Source organism: Molothrus ater, chromosome 4 (genome assembly GCF_012460135.2).
Source record: "Molothrus ater isolate BHLD 08-10-18 breed brown headed cowbird chromosome 4, BPBGC_Mater_1.1, whole genome shotgun sequence".
Lineage (NCBI taxonomy): Eukaryota > Metazoa > Chordata > Aves > Passeriformes > Icteridae > Molothrus > Molothrus ater.
In genome coordinates this window covers 21281766-21300269 of record NC_050481.2, presented here as the reverse complement: position 1 = coordinate 21300269, position 18504 = coordinate 21281766, and the positions used below count along the sequence as shown (strand labels likewise).

General features: G+C 42.0%; 1 protein-coding gene across 1 annotated transcript in view; it reads right to left on the bottom strand.

Moving 5' to 3' along the window:
* Positions 1-4712: 4712 nt before the first annotated feature.
* LOC118686282 (melanopsin-like) overlaps positions 4713-18504 on the bottom strand; it is a 34539-nt gene continuing 20747 nt past the window's right edge. Inside the window, exons 6-10 of the mRNA XM_036382412.1 lie at positions 17915-18070; positions 16746-16853; positions 11093-11267; positions 8697-8846; positions 4713-5414 (exon numbers count right to left, since the gene is read on the bottom strand). Of these exons, the coding sequence (XP_036238305.1) occupies positions 5037-5414; positions 8697-8846; positions 11093-11267; positions 16746-16853; positions 17915-18070 (967 nt within the window). The 3' untranslated portion in view covers positions 4713-5036. The remainder of the gene's footprint in view (positions 5415-8696; positions 8847-11092; positions 11268-16745; positions 16854-17914; positions 18071-18504) is intronic.

Sequence of the window (18504 nt, the reverse complement as noted above, 5' to 3'; positions counted from 1 at the left end):
TGTCCTGCTACAACCTGTAGCACTAACAAGTACAACCAGAGTGCAATGCAGACACACCACAAAGCAAGTAAAATACATGGACAGACATTTGAACTCTTAGTAAGCCGTAGTGTACGTTAATACACGGGTAGAAGTGACAGGTACAACAAAGGCATCCCAGCACCAAACTTTTCACTAAATACTTGTCCATTCAAGGTGCAGACAGAACACTGATTATAGACTGAGGCTCTGGATGAGGTGCAGAGCAAGAATTGATCATCAGCTTGTGTTGAGATGAACCAGGAGATGCATCTTGGCTGCTTCCACCTTGCCAGGCTTCATCCTGCGGTCACCTGGTCCATGCACTTGCTGAACCCAAGCACTGTGGGCAGTTTTGATTACTCCTGTGTGAGAAAGGAGTCTGCTGCATAATATTTACCCAAGTTTTCATCTCCCTACAAACTTACTTTGCTTTCATGTACTTGTGAAAGAACTAGGCAAAAAATATCAAGGATAACCTGCACAGAGAAGCAGTAAAGAGCAGAGTAACAACAACAATAACAACAATTTTAAAAAATCAAACAAAAAACCAAAACAACAAAAACCAAACAAAAAATCCAAACAAATAACAACAAAAAAACCCCAACCCTCTAAGGGCTGGGGGGAAAGTAAGGAAATTTAAAAAGAGGGTATTTACCGTGCAGTATTTTCTTTGCCCTCTGATCCCTGACGTCCTGACCCTTGACTCTTATCCTTTACCTCTCATCCTTGGCCCCTGGCTTTTGACCCCTAGCTCTGGAGCCTGGGCCCTGACCCTGGGCCCTAACTTTGTCCCTAACTATCTGCCCTGCCTGTACCCAGACCTGCTGCTGTGTCCTGTGACCCCAACCTCTGGTCTGTAACCTCAGCCCCCAAGCCCTGCCTGTCACTGCAGCCTGCATGTGCCATCCCTACCTTTTTGGGGTGCTCTTGTCCTCCTGGGAGGGTTCTGCTGCTGGTCTGGTGTGATGACTGCTCCTGCTGCTGTTCCTGTGCTGCCACGAGGGTAAAAATGGCATCCTTAGGGCAGTGCAACTTTCTACTGCTGGTTTTTTTTTTTTAACTAGAGAGAAAAATTTCAGTCTGGTTTAAACACAGAAAAGCAGAGGAAATGAGGTCTCAGTGAATAAAGCAGATCAAACACAGAAAGGTTCAAAATACACCCAAAAAATGTGATTAAAACCAAATAAGGTTAGATGTTGGTGCCAAAAGTTTCTTGTTCAGGTGTGCCTCCTGAAAGAAGGGAAATGGGTGGATGTCTGGGAAATGAGTGAGCTTTCTGGAAGAATGTAGTATTAGGTCATGTTTCATACCAGCCCAAAGCTGCAAGATTCATTAAGATTCAAGTAAGTAAGTTTTCTTATTTGAAAACTTTATCTAACCATTGAATTCACAATTAAAAAATACCATTGCCCTTGAAAAAATAAAGTGTTTTCACTTGTGGTCTGGATTTTCTGTTATTCATGAAAATTGGAACACATCCTATGATTGTGCTATACAGAGTTTTAGCAGAAAAAAACAATTATTCATTAACTTTCATTCAGATTTAGGTCAAAGATCAAAGTCTGCTATCACAGTTTTGACATATTGACTTTGGCTGATTTTTTTCAATTTTGTTCACTTGATACATGCCATCCCAGCTGAAGTCATTGTATTTCAAAAGTAGCTGTGCAACTTCAGGTTTTACCCAGCCAGTGAGCTCCAAATTTAGATGTTATGCACTCGAGCAGGTGAGTGCTTGCACCTGAGCAGTCTAATTGACTAGAAAATAAAGTCATATATATATATATATTATCTTACTATTAACTGGATCAGAGCACAGGTTTCAAAAGCTTTGACTCAACTTTTTTATTCCTCATCCTGGCTCCAAAAATAATGATTAAATAAGAAAAACAAACAATGGATAATTCAGTTGAACTCCTAAGAATGCTTTATTCCATTTAAGTGAACCAATACATTCCTTTGTGAAACGGGAAGCAACATGTATTAGTGTACATTTTTATGTGCCATCTATTCTAATGTGGCAACAGAGAAGCTTGCAAAATTCTCCTGCATTGTATAATTCAATTTGAGACTAATTTACTCTGTGACTGATGTTTCTGCACAAGTCTCACAGTAAGTGCAGTAAATCTATCTGGTATTTCTTACAACTTTGGGTTTTATCTCTCTACCATTATACCATTTAGTATTTTAGCCTGCATCAGTTTAGACAAGCGGTAATCTTGATAGCAGCTCCTGAAGCAATGGTACTAACAGTGTATGACACTAACAGCGTTAAAGTGAAACATTGCTTGCACATACCTCAAGCCTGCTAATTTTCTGAGACACTCACAGTACCAACACAGTAATAGTACCAAACACATACAAGAGATCACAGGAGAGCTTTCTAGTAGGTTAACAGGTAGAACGCAAAACTTCAGATATGGAGGAATTCGTTGGCTATGACTTCAGGTCTTCCATTCTTCATCCTATAGCAATACACTGCCTACATCCTTCCCAGTATGTTTTTATAACATGGAACACCAAATGCATTTTCTATTGTTGTTTGGAGTAATTACAACAGTACAAGTCAGGTCTAAGGCTTGGAAGTCTTGAAAGAACACTTGCTTCCTAACATTTGGATCAGGAATAAAAGAGATGCAGTAGCTGAGGATATTAAATGCAAGAAGGTCACTGACTGCACAGCTGGTGTAGGAAAACCAAAATCAGAAAGGGCAAGTTCAGCAAAAAAAAGGGCAAGAATCCAAGATGGCAGGACAGTATGTTTAGTCTAGGGCTAAGCCTGCCCCATTTCCCATGAACATAATACATAATTAACATTTGATTACTCATTGTGGCCAAAACTATGCAGTGGATGAAAACCTGACACTGTGGAACTGCAAGTGAGCAGGTCCCTGTCCCACTCCCCAGCAGCTGTCCTGCACTATCTGCTCACTGTGCCAGTCTTCAGATGGAGGAATTGCCCTTGGAATTGCTGAGCTCATTGCAGATGACCTTGGCATGATTCCTGTCCCTGTTAGAAAACTCAGCACAGAGTGGGCACAGGCTTTGGCAGCCTGGCTGCAGGAACCACAGCCTGGTGCTGCCCCAGCTGAGCCGTGGTCCCCAGCCCCACACACCAGGGCTACACACAGGCAGTCTTTGCATGATGGGGCTCCACCCCCGAGCTCCTCCCCACTTTCCACAGTAAGGAAATATGAGGGTCTCCAGCCAGCAGAGCACCTCAAAGAATGGCAGCATTAAGAGTGTCAGCACTGCATTAGGCAGCCTGTCACAGCAATTGCCTCTGTAACCCACCAGTGCCTTTTTTGTTTTCTTTTTCTAAAAATTGTACAGCCTATATCAAAAGGAAGTGTCTCAGTCCTCTCAAAGATCTGGCACCTTGCAGAGCCTCAGATGTGCAAGTTTGGAGGCATTCTTCACTCCCTTATGCTGCTCTGGGTTTTAATTTCTTCTTTAGTGGTGGTCCTGTCTAGCTCATTGAAAACAAGATTTGTGTTACCTTTTTTTGTAATTAAAAAAAGTAATTAAAAGCACTTTTATGCTTCCCATCTGTTTTTTACATCAGGAAAACAGGCAAAGAGAAATTATTTCCCGAGATGAGGCAGTGCAATACACAAAACCTGGAAGTTCTCTCACTGTTCTCTGCACAATCTAGGATACAGCCAAGGAAATAAACTGAGACTATGAACATAAACTTTCACTCTCTTGTTGAATGTCTGAATGCTATTAGTCTCCCTGGACCAAATATTTGCACTACTATATCCAGAGAAGCACCTGATTTCTACTAATATATATTGATATTATGTGAAGAACAATGTAGTTCAACTTGTTGTCTATGTTTGAAAATCAGAAACTGAAAGGGAAGACATGGAGAAATGGGCAAATGAGTGAAAAAAGGAAGAGTGCAGTTAAGAATAAAATGCTAGGAAAGTCCTGTGAGCCTGAGCCATAATGTGAAGCACAGATAAAATGAGCACAATGAGCAACAACAGATAATGATCTCAGTGCAGATCCTGTAGCAAACACCACAGTACTGTGTGGTTCTCTCCCCATGGTGATGTTTTACCCACTGTGAAGGCCTCTGGTAAGTGACCTGTTGAAGACATCTGCTGGTTTGTTTTAAAGGAGGTAAGAACCTCCTCTGAACAGACAAGTGATATACAGCAGCCAAGGCTTTATTTTTGTCAATGACTTGTCAAGCCAACTGTGAGCATTCACCCTTTCAATCACAGACTCATTAGGTTACACACATATTTAATCAGGACTGTTACTCTGAAGGTACTCTGAATGCTTCTACAGTACTGTATGTTTTAGCATATAGCACCTTTCATTTTGACGTTTAGGTGACCATGCTAATGGTGAGGTAAAATCCAGATTTCTACCACTAAACTTCAGAGGATTGGAAGCTGGGAATCAGTCACTTCCCAGTGAAAAACCACCAGTTTCTTTCCTTACGTTTAGCATGATGCCTATTTAAAAAACAAAACACAGCAAAAACAATGCTGAGAATTATTTGATTAAACTCTAGTCGAGGTCATGTAGCCATCTGCCTTACGGCTGGGGCTGGTGGAAGCTGCGGTCTCGTGGTGCTTCCCATCGCTGTCCAGAGCAGAGCTGCCAAAACAGGAATGCTGCTCCACGTGCAGATAGCAGAAGCATTCAGCAGCTGACCCTGCTCTCAGTCAGTCGTTTTCCCTTCTGCTGGCACCCCCATCAGTGGCACCCCCAACGTGTCGCCATCAGTGGCAACAGATCAGGCAGCCTCCTTGACCAACGCCACTCGATCGTGCTGCCAGATCTTCCACTGCTCGTTTCCTGCAGCACAATCTGAAAGAAAGCCTGTTTCCATGCCTGAGCTGGTTTGGACAAAGATAAATCTGAAGGCTGCCTAGTGACTACTATATAAACATATAAAAAAATCTGATGATCTAAGCTACAAGGCTTCAGTTATTTGGTATAATTAAGTGGAGAAGATGCCAAGAAAATAATTACTGGAAAGTTTTCTTTTGACAAACTTAGGATAGAAATTTCTCAACCGCTTCAAGGAACTCCATGGATGAGCTAAGCCCTTCCAAGTCCAGCAGATTGCCCTTTTTGTCATGAAAGTGGAATAACTCAGTCTCTTCCTCTTCCAGTTCTTCCTGAAACAGATTGGTCTCTGAGGTAGGAATGATGATGATGCGAGGGACTGCATTGCTAGTGAGAGAATCCACAACTCCATTCACTTGACTTCCTTGAGTTACCATATGGGAAGTACTTGAGTCTCCACTGCTGCTATTCAATCTGACAGGCAGAGAAGTTGCTCTCAAGGAGCTGGTCATGAGTGCTGCAGAGGGACTGGGTAGGACAGGCTGCCCAAGCACCTTCTCCAAAGAACTGGAGGAGAGCGAAACCTGGAGCGAAGACATAAGATTTAGCATTGTCAGACACCATGTGGCTGTGGAAAACAGTATTTGGAATACTCATTGCCACTAGTCAATATTTGAGCCACAAGCCAAATTTTCTAAATACTTGAATCATTAACTTGAAGGAAAATCATGATGTGCTAACATGTACTGCTTGGAAAGCAGAACATTAAATGGATCAAAATAAGATGTACTCAACTATCAGCAGAGGCTGAAAAGAAGAAAAAAGAAGAACACAAAAGCTCATGCTTCTATCTGACTTATTTAGTCATTAATGAAATGGTATTACTTCATTTTTAACACATCTTACAGTATCAGGGTACTAGATTATTGCACTTCTCTCTCTTCTCATGGAAGAGATCTCAGATAAGACTCAAGTACACTTAAATCTTTATTCTCCTAAAGTTCTGTCAACCTACTGATAATCACTCTCTCTCCCCAAGGCTCCTGATACTGCCCCAGAGAAGTTGATGGCCTTGCATTCACACATTGGAAAGTGCTTCCTCCAAGAAATAAGCAATAAAGACTTTCTTTGCAAACAATTTCTTATCTGTCTATTTTGAGAGAATTCTGATTTCTAACTTAGCTCTGATGGCAAGGGCTCTGTGTTTTTTCCATAAGTCTTGTGCACAGTATGCAATTCAGAGTCAATTAAGCAAGCTTTGAAAGTGTCAGTTAATATTCAAATACACAGGCAAGGGAAGGCATAAGTAATCAGTTTTGGCTTCTTTAAAAAAAATGACAATCAAGGTGATAAAACCACTGTATCAGATGGAGAGATAAACTGGAAGTCCCTACTTTCTAGGGAAAACCAATATTTCAAGTAAAGTGCAGGTTTTACTTCATTTCCATGTGAATTCCCATAGTTCTGTGTCATTCTACTCCACAAGCAGGAATCATTCACAAATCCCCATTGATAATGATTTCTCCAGCTGCTGTATCCACCAAGTGGAGGGAAGCACACTGGGCTAAAAAAAGTGGTTTAAATCAGTGTGACAGAGAAGAAAAATCCATTCTTCCATATGAAGGATAATAATAGAATGAAAAAATCCAACTCCAAAATGACTCCTTCCTGTTTCAAGTGCTGTTTACACTGCAACAGAAGGACAGGTTTCTTTTGGATGTGTCTTGGGTGGGCACAACACCCACTTACAAGATTTTTTAATAGCTTTCACATCAGGTAATCCCCTTGAAACAAAACCTGATTGCAGAGGAGACATTTGATCTCTCTTCTATGAAATCAAGTATCCAAACTCCCATTTTAATACTTCCAGAAAAGCCTCTTCACTGCCATGTTAAATTTCCAGGTGTTAGCCTTCATCAAGTTTGTTACTATCATAACTGAAGTAAGTCATGGGGCTGGATCATATCTTTGTGGCAGCACAGAAAACAGTCACATGCATTTTTATGCTTTGGAATGCACCAGACCTGGGACACTGACTGGCTTGTCCACAACTGAGTGTTTTTGGAAGTACTCTAATTGGAATTCAGTCAAAGACAATCCAGTAATGCTATTAAAACCTTAAAATAAATATTTAAAAAATGATTGGTGATTCTTTAGTGTTTGTTGGAGTTTTTTTTTTAAGGATAAATGGGTGGTCTTATTGTGAAACACTCTGAGCTTGACAAATATTTACTCTGATAGTATGAATAGTGATGCATTGCATTGAGCTGCAATGAACACACAAAGGATCTACACAACACACAGGAGTCTCTGCTGAAAACAGTAAGAAAAGCAAATGAGGCTTTGAACATTCAATGCAAACATTCAGTGTAAATAAACTCATAGCTCAGTGAATGCCACTGAAAGTCTAAAGGGTTATTTATCAAAGTAATTCAAGAGATGTCTTTCATAGGCAAAGTATAGCACATGAGCCTTCTTGTAGGCTATGCAATTGCTAAATTCCAGATACAGATTTATTTCTTTTATTGCTGAACTGTTCATGCAGACCACCTGAGATTTACTTCCCTTCTCCTTCCTTGTGAGACAGAAGGCCAGTGCTTCTCCAGAACCTGGAGACAGTATCCTTTGCCACTTGCCTACAACCTTGGACACACTTGGCTGCTGACAGAAGGCAGCAAAACTAAGTAGTAGATTTGAGCCCATGTTGTCTGACACCACATCTGAAGCTGCTGTTTTTTCCTCCACTACTGTTCACAACAGTTACAGGAAAAGAACAAGGTTTCTCAGGACTTGATCTTAATGACACATGAAAGAAGACAGGACAGAGGCATGCAGGAATTGGGTCATGGGGTGGCTGGAAATTTTCAGAGCAGATCCTGCTTTAAACTATGCTGTCTCTAGACAATTACCATCAGATCTGCAAGGGAGCACAGGGGACAGAAGCAGATTCTGTAGCTGTCCAAGGTGTGGGTGTTTGTCTACATACACTAGAGTAACCCCATGAAAGGGTGCCTCTCAAAAAAGGGGGTGCTACTCAATCCAGGCACATACAGGGGATTGTAAGCCACATCAGTCTTTCTCTGAAAAGGCAGCACTGGTGTGTGCCTGACACTATGACATCCATACAAAAACTCATTTGGAAACTGGTGTTACAATCTGGCAGAAGCTGACTCACGGTTGACCTACTGCTCCCATCAGGGAATAGGGTGCTCCTCAACAACAGGGCACCAAACCTCAGTGGTTTGGCCAATGAGGGTGATGCATCCACAGAGGATGCACTGAATACTCACCATCTCCTCTTTCAGTAAGGGAAGGGTGGCAGCTGCCAGATTCTCCCACTCTTAGGGAGAAATGGGACAGTCATCTTCCCCCTCAACAAAAATAAAACATTTTAATGTACACTGAAAAGAAGGAAAAGAGTGGCTTCTATCATGTTAAACTCTGTTTTGCAGACTTGTCTTTACTCTAAAAGGAGACTACCATAGTATGGACACAAGGACCATGATGGAAGGAACCAAAGCTGGGGTAGATATACAGGCAAAGAACTAATCTTCCATCTGATCCTATTGACTATACCTTAATGCACCTTCAGAGCTATAAGCACAGCTGGCTTTCCAAAAACAGGCAAATATCAGTGAAAAAAGTTAATTAGGCATTACTGGCACTCTCACTTGTCACACAGAGACATACTAAAAAAAATAAAACCAAAATAAACCAGCAAGGAGAAGGAGGATGTTGGAATCAGTATAAATAAAGCCCACAGATGAAACAGATGGGCAAAGGCTGAATTATCATTCCAAAGATGATGTCTTGCAGCAAGATTAGCACTATAATGGAGAGTCCTCAGCTGAGACTTTTTTCCATACCTTTGGGGCAGTGGCTGCATCACAGCTGCAGGTCTTTGGGAGCAGGTCTCTCTTCTCTTGTCTCACACCTGTGGAGAAAGAATGACTTCGGCGAGGCTTCGGTTTCTCTTGAGCTGGCTCCACAGGGTCGAGCTCTACATTGCTCCAGGTCTAATCACAAATTGATAAAGGATTTCAGATAGTTGCATCCTTTCTGAAATTCTTCTAAGTTCTCAAACTCTAGTAAAATCCATGCACATTCACAGAAAAGTAAAGCAATTCTAACATAGGTCTCACACTCAAAACTCCCCTGGGGAGAGGCTTTATTTTCAGTCTTGTCACTTACCCTGGACTGTTTTGCTTGCTGACCAAAAATAAAACCAACTTGGAAATAATGAAAATTTATTTAAACACCAGAATGTTTTTCACCCTTTTTTATCTCATTGCTTATGCTACACTTATACCTGCAGAGCATCTGAATTCTAAAGATGGGAGCCAATACAATCAATCTGTTTAATATGTCTTGTGGCATTCTGTGTGACCCCCACCTGATACAAAACCCTGGACACAGACAGATCCAAAACCATGTCTGCATACATCCCAGCACCTGGGGATGTATGAACACCAAGGACTTCTCAATTTGCATGAGCTTGCTGATTCTACAAACCCTCACTGGTACATGGGAGACTGTGGGTGGGCTTTGCTCTAGTTTTCTAAGAGCATGTCAGTAATGAAGCACAAATGGGACATTGTAAAAGTGCTGTTCCCTTTACAGGTTTGGGGTGAGGCTGTCTGTCATCTCTTACTTTGTGGTGACTTTTTGATTGAGTATCAATGAAGAGATCATTCCGCTCCAACACCAGCTTTTAGATACGGACAGACAGACAAACAAAGAGGCCAGACAGGCAGACAAACAGAGTTCCACACAAATGGGAAGATAGTGCATATTCCTCTGCCTCACCTTGCTCATACATCTATGTGTGGCCACCTGTTTATTTCCCCTCACCTGTTGAATAAAACTCCTCAGATGAAACGTTCCTTGACATGAATCACAAATGTGTTTGTTCCCTTCACTAACATGTACACGACACACAGAAGAAAATGTTGGTGGCAACAGCTGCATCTTTTACAGTGTTCCTGGTGTCACTTCTTGACCATCAATGTTTTATAGGAGCATTCCAAAATTTCAGTCCTGCTGTCATGCCAAAGTCATCAAGCTTAGCTTTTATTTCAGCAGCTGCTGTTTCAGCTGAAACCTCTACAGCTGCACTGAGCTGTCAGTTGCTCCAAAGGACAATTGCCTTTGGCTGCATCAACTCAGCACAGCACAGTGCTGTGCACTGCTAACAGCAGGGGTTTTAAAAGAGACTCCCTAAGCCAAAGCTGTGCCAAAAGCTGAAGCCTCTTACCCTCAATTATCCTGTCTATTAAGCAGCACCCACATCAAAATATGTGCAATAGCCTGCTAACATGAACAAACCAAAATTGAGTAGTGACCAACAGTGAAGAACAGAAAGCTTCTTGGATCAGGATGATGCAGCTGAAATTACTTCATTTGGCATCATACAAAGGAGTAATGGTAGAAATATTAGGTACTTATACATGAAGGTATAAAAGGTATACCTAGGATTTATAATTTTGTGAGAGGTTACTGGTGGCAGCTGTCACTCTGGGAGGTTTCTGATGCCCAAACCAAGGGGGAGCAGCACAGGTCCCCAGGAAGGCCAGCCCCAGCCCACACTTTGCTGTGGCTGCCATCCCCACAAGGAGCCACCTTCCCAGTGCCTCTGCAGGCAAGGCCAGCTTCTTGTGACTGAGCGAGGCTATGAAGAGTCTCAAGGGATTCTTTTGTTTCTATCTCACTCAGTCACCAGCCTTATTGATGCTTGGGGTATGTTCCTACAAAACACCCCACCATGCTCTAGGGGCAGGAGCCTTTCACTCCTCATGGTCAAAATCCAGGTAAAGAAGTCAAAAATTTCCCATCTTACAGAAAATGGACTGTAATAGAAAATCATTCTAAAATAATAAGTGACCTTTTGGATAAGTTATAAAACTTTGGATGGAAGATTGTTTTCTTGTCCTCCAGACTAGTGAGATACCTAGTAGCTGGCGACCCAGGGAGTGTCTGACAATGGCTCTTTTTAGTTCACATTAAAGACTTAATCTGAACATCCTTGGTTTCAGCAGGCATCAGAAACACAGATATGCTAGCCTGAATGCTTTTTCTGATCATGAATTATCATCCATGAACTTCCAGCTTTGCAGAAATGACCTTACATGACCAAAAAATTTAGCTACACTCTCCCCTTCCCTTTTCTGTTCTCTAATTTTGAATACGTATTTATAGTGTTGCTTATTTAGAGTCTGAGAAACGTTATACTCTTTTTCTTTCATGGAAACAAGAAAAGACTTACAACTTCTCCAGTAGAAACAGAGGAAACACAAGTGCTCTTGGTCCTGCCAGCAAGGGAGTGGTGGCTGCAGAGAGAGGTCCTGAAGGACGACTCATTTATGGATCCCCTCAGGAGGTCATTCTTCGATATTCGTATCAGGAACCTCAAGCAGGGAACAGCTTTGTGGATGGTTTTCCTGAGGGAAAATGTGAGAAGAAAAAAAAAGCCAAACCTGTCACACTGAAGACATGGCTTTGAAATTCATGGGGTGAAAATGCTGTCTCTTTCCATCACATCAACACAGCTTCTGTTTTGATTAAGGGGGTCTTAAAGATTACATGCAAACAGCACGGTAGCTGGTGCAAACAACTCAACAGGCAGAAAAGAAAATAACAGGTCCTTCTGGGCCTTGTGTCAAAACACACAGAGAAGAGCTGCGGAGGTAAGTGATAAGAATTGAAAATATCTTGAAGAGCATGATTGCATATGGTTTATTTAAAATGTTAACCCAGAAAATTTCAGGCTAGTTGGTACAAAGGTCTTCACTGTGCAAAGGCACAGAGTGAGTGGAAACAAGGGAACAGGGCCAGAAGAATCAGATGCTGTTAATTATTTGTATCACGACAGCTACTGTAAGCTCCTATTGAAAATTAACACTGTACAAATGAGGAGAAGGATGGTCTAGACCCCAAATCTGCCTTATTCATTAAATAATAATCTCAGTCATGATTGTGGGAGTCTATTTCTCTTGACCCCAGCCGTGGCCCTGCATGGAACAGAAGTGTCCAAGAGCCTCCCCTGGGCAATGCCAGCTGGCCTTTCTCTTCACAGGGCAATGCTAGTCAGAACGCTTCATTTGGTGTAACACCTCCCCAGCACTTCCCAATCCATTACTTCAGCACAACAAATGAAGATAATGGGGACAAAAAAAATAAATTAACAGGTCAAGAAGTGAGGCAGCAACAAGGCATATGGCAAGGCACTTTTGCAGGGGACCACAGATCACTGGGGGATGGCAGTACATTGACTTTATACTGAGATGCAAGTCAAGCAGATGTATATTGTAAAGTCTTTTGCTTCTATAGTTACTAGGTTTGTTGAATGACCAGGACATTTTAAATCATCATTTCTATTCTCACAAAACATCACTAAATTTAAAATTTAAGAGACCTGATTCTGGCATCATGAAATGAGGTCCCTTGCTGGTAATCAAAAAAAGAAACCCACCACCACCAAACTTCAATATTTGGCATCATCACCACACTCTGAATAGTTCTGCTTCTCTTTCCTTTGTAGTTTCAAAGGCAAGAGAACAGCAGCTCTGCATCTCCTCTGGAGATGAGGACTGCAAAAAGCTGCCTGCACCATCATTCCTGATCCTGCCCAGATGCCTGTTGGTGATCAGACAGGGCTCACTGAACAGCTTGAGGCAGAAAGCTGCTCACATGGTGTTGGGTAAAAAAAGATGGTTAATGCTGTGCACAAAATAAAAAGCCCTGAGAAAGGGTTTACAGGACACAAGAAAACGTCAAGCCCCCATGAGATTCCTTTAAGGCTGAAGACCTCAGTCTGGTGCTGAAAAGCAGCTGCCAGCTTTTTTCCCCAGCTGAGCTGAACTACTTCCCTCTGACAAATTCAAGTTTGTGTAAAACACACCATCCCATTTATTAAATGGGGTTCAGCACAGAGGTCTCCTAACGATGGAGATGCAGGAAGTAGATGTCTGATGGTGAATTTTCAAGGAAAACATATGAACATTTCTGAAGGTCTTGAGGGACCAGAATTTCTATTTTACTAATATTTGGGAGGAGTATTGAGGGACATTTTGCTGGTTGGGATGAAAGTACAGATTTTGAAGGGAGTTTTAATATTGTATGTGTGAAATAAAAGGCATAAACTGAGCTACTTATTTAATGATATTCCTATAATCTGAAATAAGAGTCACCTAAAGTGACTCTTATATAGTAAGAGCAATATAGTAATTGCAAGCAACTTTTAAAAAAATACTGCAACTCAAAGTTATTTGTGATTATTCATTATTTATGATGTATGAGTTTTGAACCAATATTTTTCATGCAATTCTGCTTTGCCTGTGAGCCAGTTGGAAACATGGAGTTGAAGAATTTCCTGTTTGCTATGAAAGAATGATTCCAAAACCTAAGACTTCCAAAATGTAAGGGAGTTTCTGCAATAACTCTAACACAGCAATGTGTTAGAGTTATTGTGGAACATAGAGACAACAACAAGTTGTTAAAGATGTGAAAGCTTTCTTCCCCACAAAGAGCATTTCACAAATTAAAACTTTGAGTACATTTCTCACTTACATTTGTTTGCTCCTGTGAGTCCTGTTAAGGAGATGTGTTATTCTCCTTTCTGCTGGTAGGGAATGAGTGGGCAGGGGGGTGGGTAGATGAGGAGGAATATACCAAACTCTCAAACCAGTTCTTAGAAGCCAAGTGCTAGCACAAAGGTCACTGTAACATTTTCAGTTACATTCACTATAATGTGCCTTTTTTTTTCTCTGTTGTTTAAGGTAAGGAAACCCCACAAAAAGGCTTGGTTTTGTTGGGACTTTAAGATGTGCAGTGTTAGGAATTCTCTGTGCAAAAAAGTGTCTTGTTTTGCTAGTGGATTGAGCTGGATTTGAACACTTTTAATCCTGATTTCTGGATGCCTCTTTCTAAAAAGATTTGGAAAATAACTTAGATGTAATTTGGTTCAGTAGTTCCAATATAAAATGACAAATTATTCCCTGCTCAAACCCTTAACCCTTTGGCCTGAACAGACTGCCCCATTTATCTGTGCTTGAATAAATTACTTTCAAGGCATAATGTGAATAATTAGAAGATTTGGAAATTATCCAGAAACAATAACCTTAACATATATATATTCATTATTCACTGTTGAAGCAAAATTGGTCCTGCCAACATATTTTTACCAACTGACTTATTAGTGTACTGTAGGGTTTTTTCAGTTTTGAAACTGCATTCTTGATTCATCACAAGGGACCCAACATTACTTCTTTTCCTGACTGGATTGCTCCCAAGTGCATGAAATGTCTTCACAAATCCATAAAAATTTCTCTTGTTGATATGTCTAGAAATACAGATTAGAAAGCGGGGAAAAGAATATAACAAGATAAAAACAAGACACTTATAAAGAAAATGTCTGAAAGCTTGTTGTGGACTCCAGTCTTTTCCTTAACAGTCTTAAGAAGCCACTGCTGATAGGAAAAAGTCTGACTGAAGCAGTTCACTGTCACAGAGCCACAGGATGGTGTGGGTTGGAAGGGCTCTTGAAGGAACCTTAAAGACCACCCAGTTCCAAGCCTGATGCCATGGGGAGGGACACCTTCCACTAGACCAGATTGTTCAAAGCCCTATACAACCTGGCCTTGAACGCTTCCAGGGAACCATCCACAGCTTCTCTGGGCAACCTGCTACTTTCAAAAACAATAATCTGAACACAGTAACTTTGGTTCAGAAATAAATAATGGGTCCTAAACATATCAGGCAGCCATCAAAACTTCTCATTGAACTTCTGCAACCAAACTGGGCATTCTCCAACTCTAAACTAAAATGCTCTGCAGACTTCAAAAAACTCAGATGGTTTTTGGAGGATGCAAAAAGGTGTTAGTTATGATAGCAGACATTTTCAAACAAAATATGTCTCCAAAATGGAGAAATAGGGATTTGACAGATGAACCCACTGGTGGAAAAGGAGCTGTCTGGGTGGTCACACTCAAAGAGTTGTGCTCAGTGGCTCAGTGTCCAGGTGGAGCTCAGTGACCTCAGGGGTGGGTGTTCGGACCAGCCCTGTTTAACATCGCTGTCAGTGACAGGGACGGTGGGATTAGGAGCACGCTCAGCAGGTTTGGTGATGACACCAGCTGTGTGCTGTGACTGCCACCCTGGAGGGGAAGGATGGCATGCAGAGGGACCTGGACAGGCTGGAGAGGGGAGCCCACAGGAACCTCAGGAAGTTGAACAAGGCCAAGTGCAAGGTGCTGGGTGTGGGTCAGGGCAGTCCCAAGGACAAACACAGGCTGGGCAGAGCATGGACTGGGAGCAGCCTGCCCAGAAGGACTTGGGGGTGCTGGTGGGTGAGAGGCTGGACATGACCCAGCCATGGGCACTCACAGCCCAGAAAGCCAAACGTGTCCTGGATCATGTCCTGACCCAGAGCAGCGTGGGCAGCAGGGGAGGGAGGGGATTCTGCCCCTCTGCTCTGCTCTGGTGAGACCCCACCTGCAGGGCTCCATCAGCTCTGGGGTCCCAGCACAGGTAGGACATGGACCTGTAGCAGCAAGTCCAGAGGAGGCTGTGAAGATAACCAAAAGGCTGGAGCACCTCTCCTCTGCAGATAGGCTGAGGGAATTGAGCTGATCAGCCAGGAGAAGAGAAGGCTCTGGATACACCTTACAGCACTTTCCAGTCCCTGAATGAGGGCTACAGGAAAGCTGAAGAAGTATTTCTCACAAGGGCACATAGGGATAGGACAAGGGAAGATGGCTTTAAACTGAAAGAGAGAAAGTTTAGATTGGATATTAGGAAGAAATTTACTGTGATGCTGGTGAGGATCAGGAACAGGCTGCCTAAAGAGCTGTGGATATCCCACCCCTGGAAATTTTCAAGGCCAGGTTGGATGGGGTTTTGCACAACCTGGTCTTCTGGAAGTTGTTCCTCCCTGTGGCGGGTGGTGAGAACTCGATGATACTTAAGGTGCCTTCCAACCCAAACCATTCCATGATTCCATAGAATCATAGGGTGAAAGGTTTTCACCCTTTCTGGGTGTGTTTTGACCAGCCTTCTGAGAAACCTTCACTTTTCTTACAAAAACACTGTCATGCATCAGACATCCTAAACAATGAACTCAATTTCCAGATCCCAAGTCCTGAGTTGTCAGGCAAGGGAATTTACCAGCTTTTCCACTTCTCGGGTGAAATAAGCCTCATACCAATGACTAACCCTGCCATCTAGTGGTATTTATACATTTATCACATTTCCCACCATGGCATCCCTGTGTTTTCTCAGAACTTACGACACAACTTTGTGGTAGCTATGCTTTGAAAGACTTGTAAAAAATTCTACAGGTATGCTGGATAGCACTTCTGTAACAAGTATATCCCCTTGATATAATAAAGTACTTTTTGCTGCCAGTGTCCCAAAACTTTTTGTGAAAAAATGCTTCAGAAAACCAAACCTTGCACATATGCATATATAGCTGCTTAAATTGGTGAGGATGTGATTTTTGGAGCCTCGCTGGTTGGAATTTTTTCTCTAGACTCTGTATTACAGTGCTCTAATTACAGTGCTCTCTAGTGGCTGTCTCTGGTATGATGAAAGGTGACCTGAGCATCTTCTCAGGTCACCTTTCACATCTTCTCCTCCTGTCAGTCATGGTGTTGTGCAGCCCCACAGGGCAGAGCAGGACTCTTGAGGGAGAGGAAAGGTGAAGGGAGGGACTGTTCTCTTTTGGCCATTCTCCAGGCCATATCTGAGCTGCCATGTACAAGCTGGGTCTGACCACTGGGAGCCCATCATGGCCTGGTCAGCACAGGAACATGGAACATGCAGTGCACAGGGTGAGGCTGAAGGAATGAGGGTAGTTTGTTCCATGTAAAAGATCCACATTTGCATGTACAGTTATACACATACCTATATATTTACTGTACCTGTATCTTGGGTGAATTATTGCATAAATGATGGGGTTGTAGATTGCAGAAGCTTTGGCAATAACTGCTGGCACAGATTTGGAATATGGTGTTAGGCTGTTGCCTCGACTAAAACAAAGCAAAAACATTACACACAGCTATGCCATGGATTACATAGATACTACATTACTAAAGCATATTACTCTTTAAAATTGGTTTTGTGCTATCATCTTTTTATAGGAAATACACCTGTAAAGTTGATTAATTCCCGTGATTTCTTTGCTCAGAGGAAAGGTTTGAATTTGACAGCATGTACTTGGTTTCATTCATTTAAAGAAGACCAAAGACATGCAGCAAGTAATTTTAGGATGACTAGGAACAAAAGAATCACCTTCCCTGTTTCTGCAATGGACAAAAATAAAGAAACTCAAAACCCCAACAAAAGAACTCCCAGTGTGGCCATCTGGGAAAAGTGAATGGTGATAGAAAAGAAAACAGAATCAAACCTAAAAAATCTTTCATCAGCAGCATGTGTGCTGCACAATAATGTGTGTCAGTGACTCAGTTCCAAACATTGTAGAAGGAAGAGAGGACTGGAAGGGGTTTGAAACCAATATTTCCCTTTAGACTTTAAGCTCCCACAGTCAGTCAGGTGTGACCAATGTCAGTGCAGCATAAGCACTGTCAATATCATGGTATCACAATGGTTTGGGTTGGAAGACACCTTAAAGATCCTCCAGCCCAACCTCTCTGCCATAGGCAAGGACATCTTTCACTAGATGAGCTTGCTCAAGGCCCCATCCAACCTGGCCTTGAAGAGTAGAACATGCATTGACAAGATACCAGGTCCCTTTGGAGCAGAAAATGGGTAGAGGAGACAACAGCATATGGAAGGAAGGAGGGTACCAGGAGATAAAGGAGGTAACTCCTCCAATTTATACAAAGAAAGCATCATGTGGGAGAGAAAACATTGTGTACCAAATATTAAGACTAAAAAGTCATAATAGTTGCAAAACGCATAGACAAATAATCCCTTTTCTGCTTTATTCACAAGGATATATGACGAATAAATATCACCTCTAACATAGTAATTATTTAAGACCCATTCAAAAAGGAGATTTGCCTCAAGTGGATGATAGTACTAATCTTATTTGCTTAACCCCTGCTGTTTGGATTGCTCTTCCACTTACCCTGCCCAGGCAATTAAGGTGACGCAAGCATATGGAGACCAGGACAAGACAAACACAATGATGACCACAAAAGCAATTTTTGCCAGTTTCCATTCATTCTTCATGGACTGAGAGAGGTAGGATTTCCGGCTGCAGGACCCCAGCTTTTCAACATCTCTGTAAGGGGGAAAAAATACAGATATTTCAGCAGGACAATGAAAAAAGCAATACCTCTAATAAGTTCTCAGCAATATGCAAAATGAAGTAAATTTCTTATTTCACCTCTCTAACTGTTCTTTTCTCCTCTGATATTTAAAAACCCTAGAAGGTAATTAATGTGGTTGCAAGTGTTGTGTTTGCCTGTGAGACTGAGCCAGAATCCCTGGGACAGGACTACTGTGTCCTTATCCCTAACACAAGGAGGGTTTCAGGTTGCAAAGATACAGAAATTGGTTTCTCTTGCCCTTCATTGCTTTTAGAGGTGGAGCAAGAAAAGGCACAGCTGGATGGCAAAATCAAGTTTTATGTTTTTTCCTTTTCAAGGTAGGAACAGCTTGCAGAAATTCCAATCCATGAGGTAACACATGCTGGAACCTGTTCCAAACACTTGC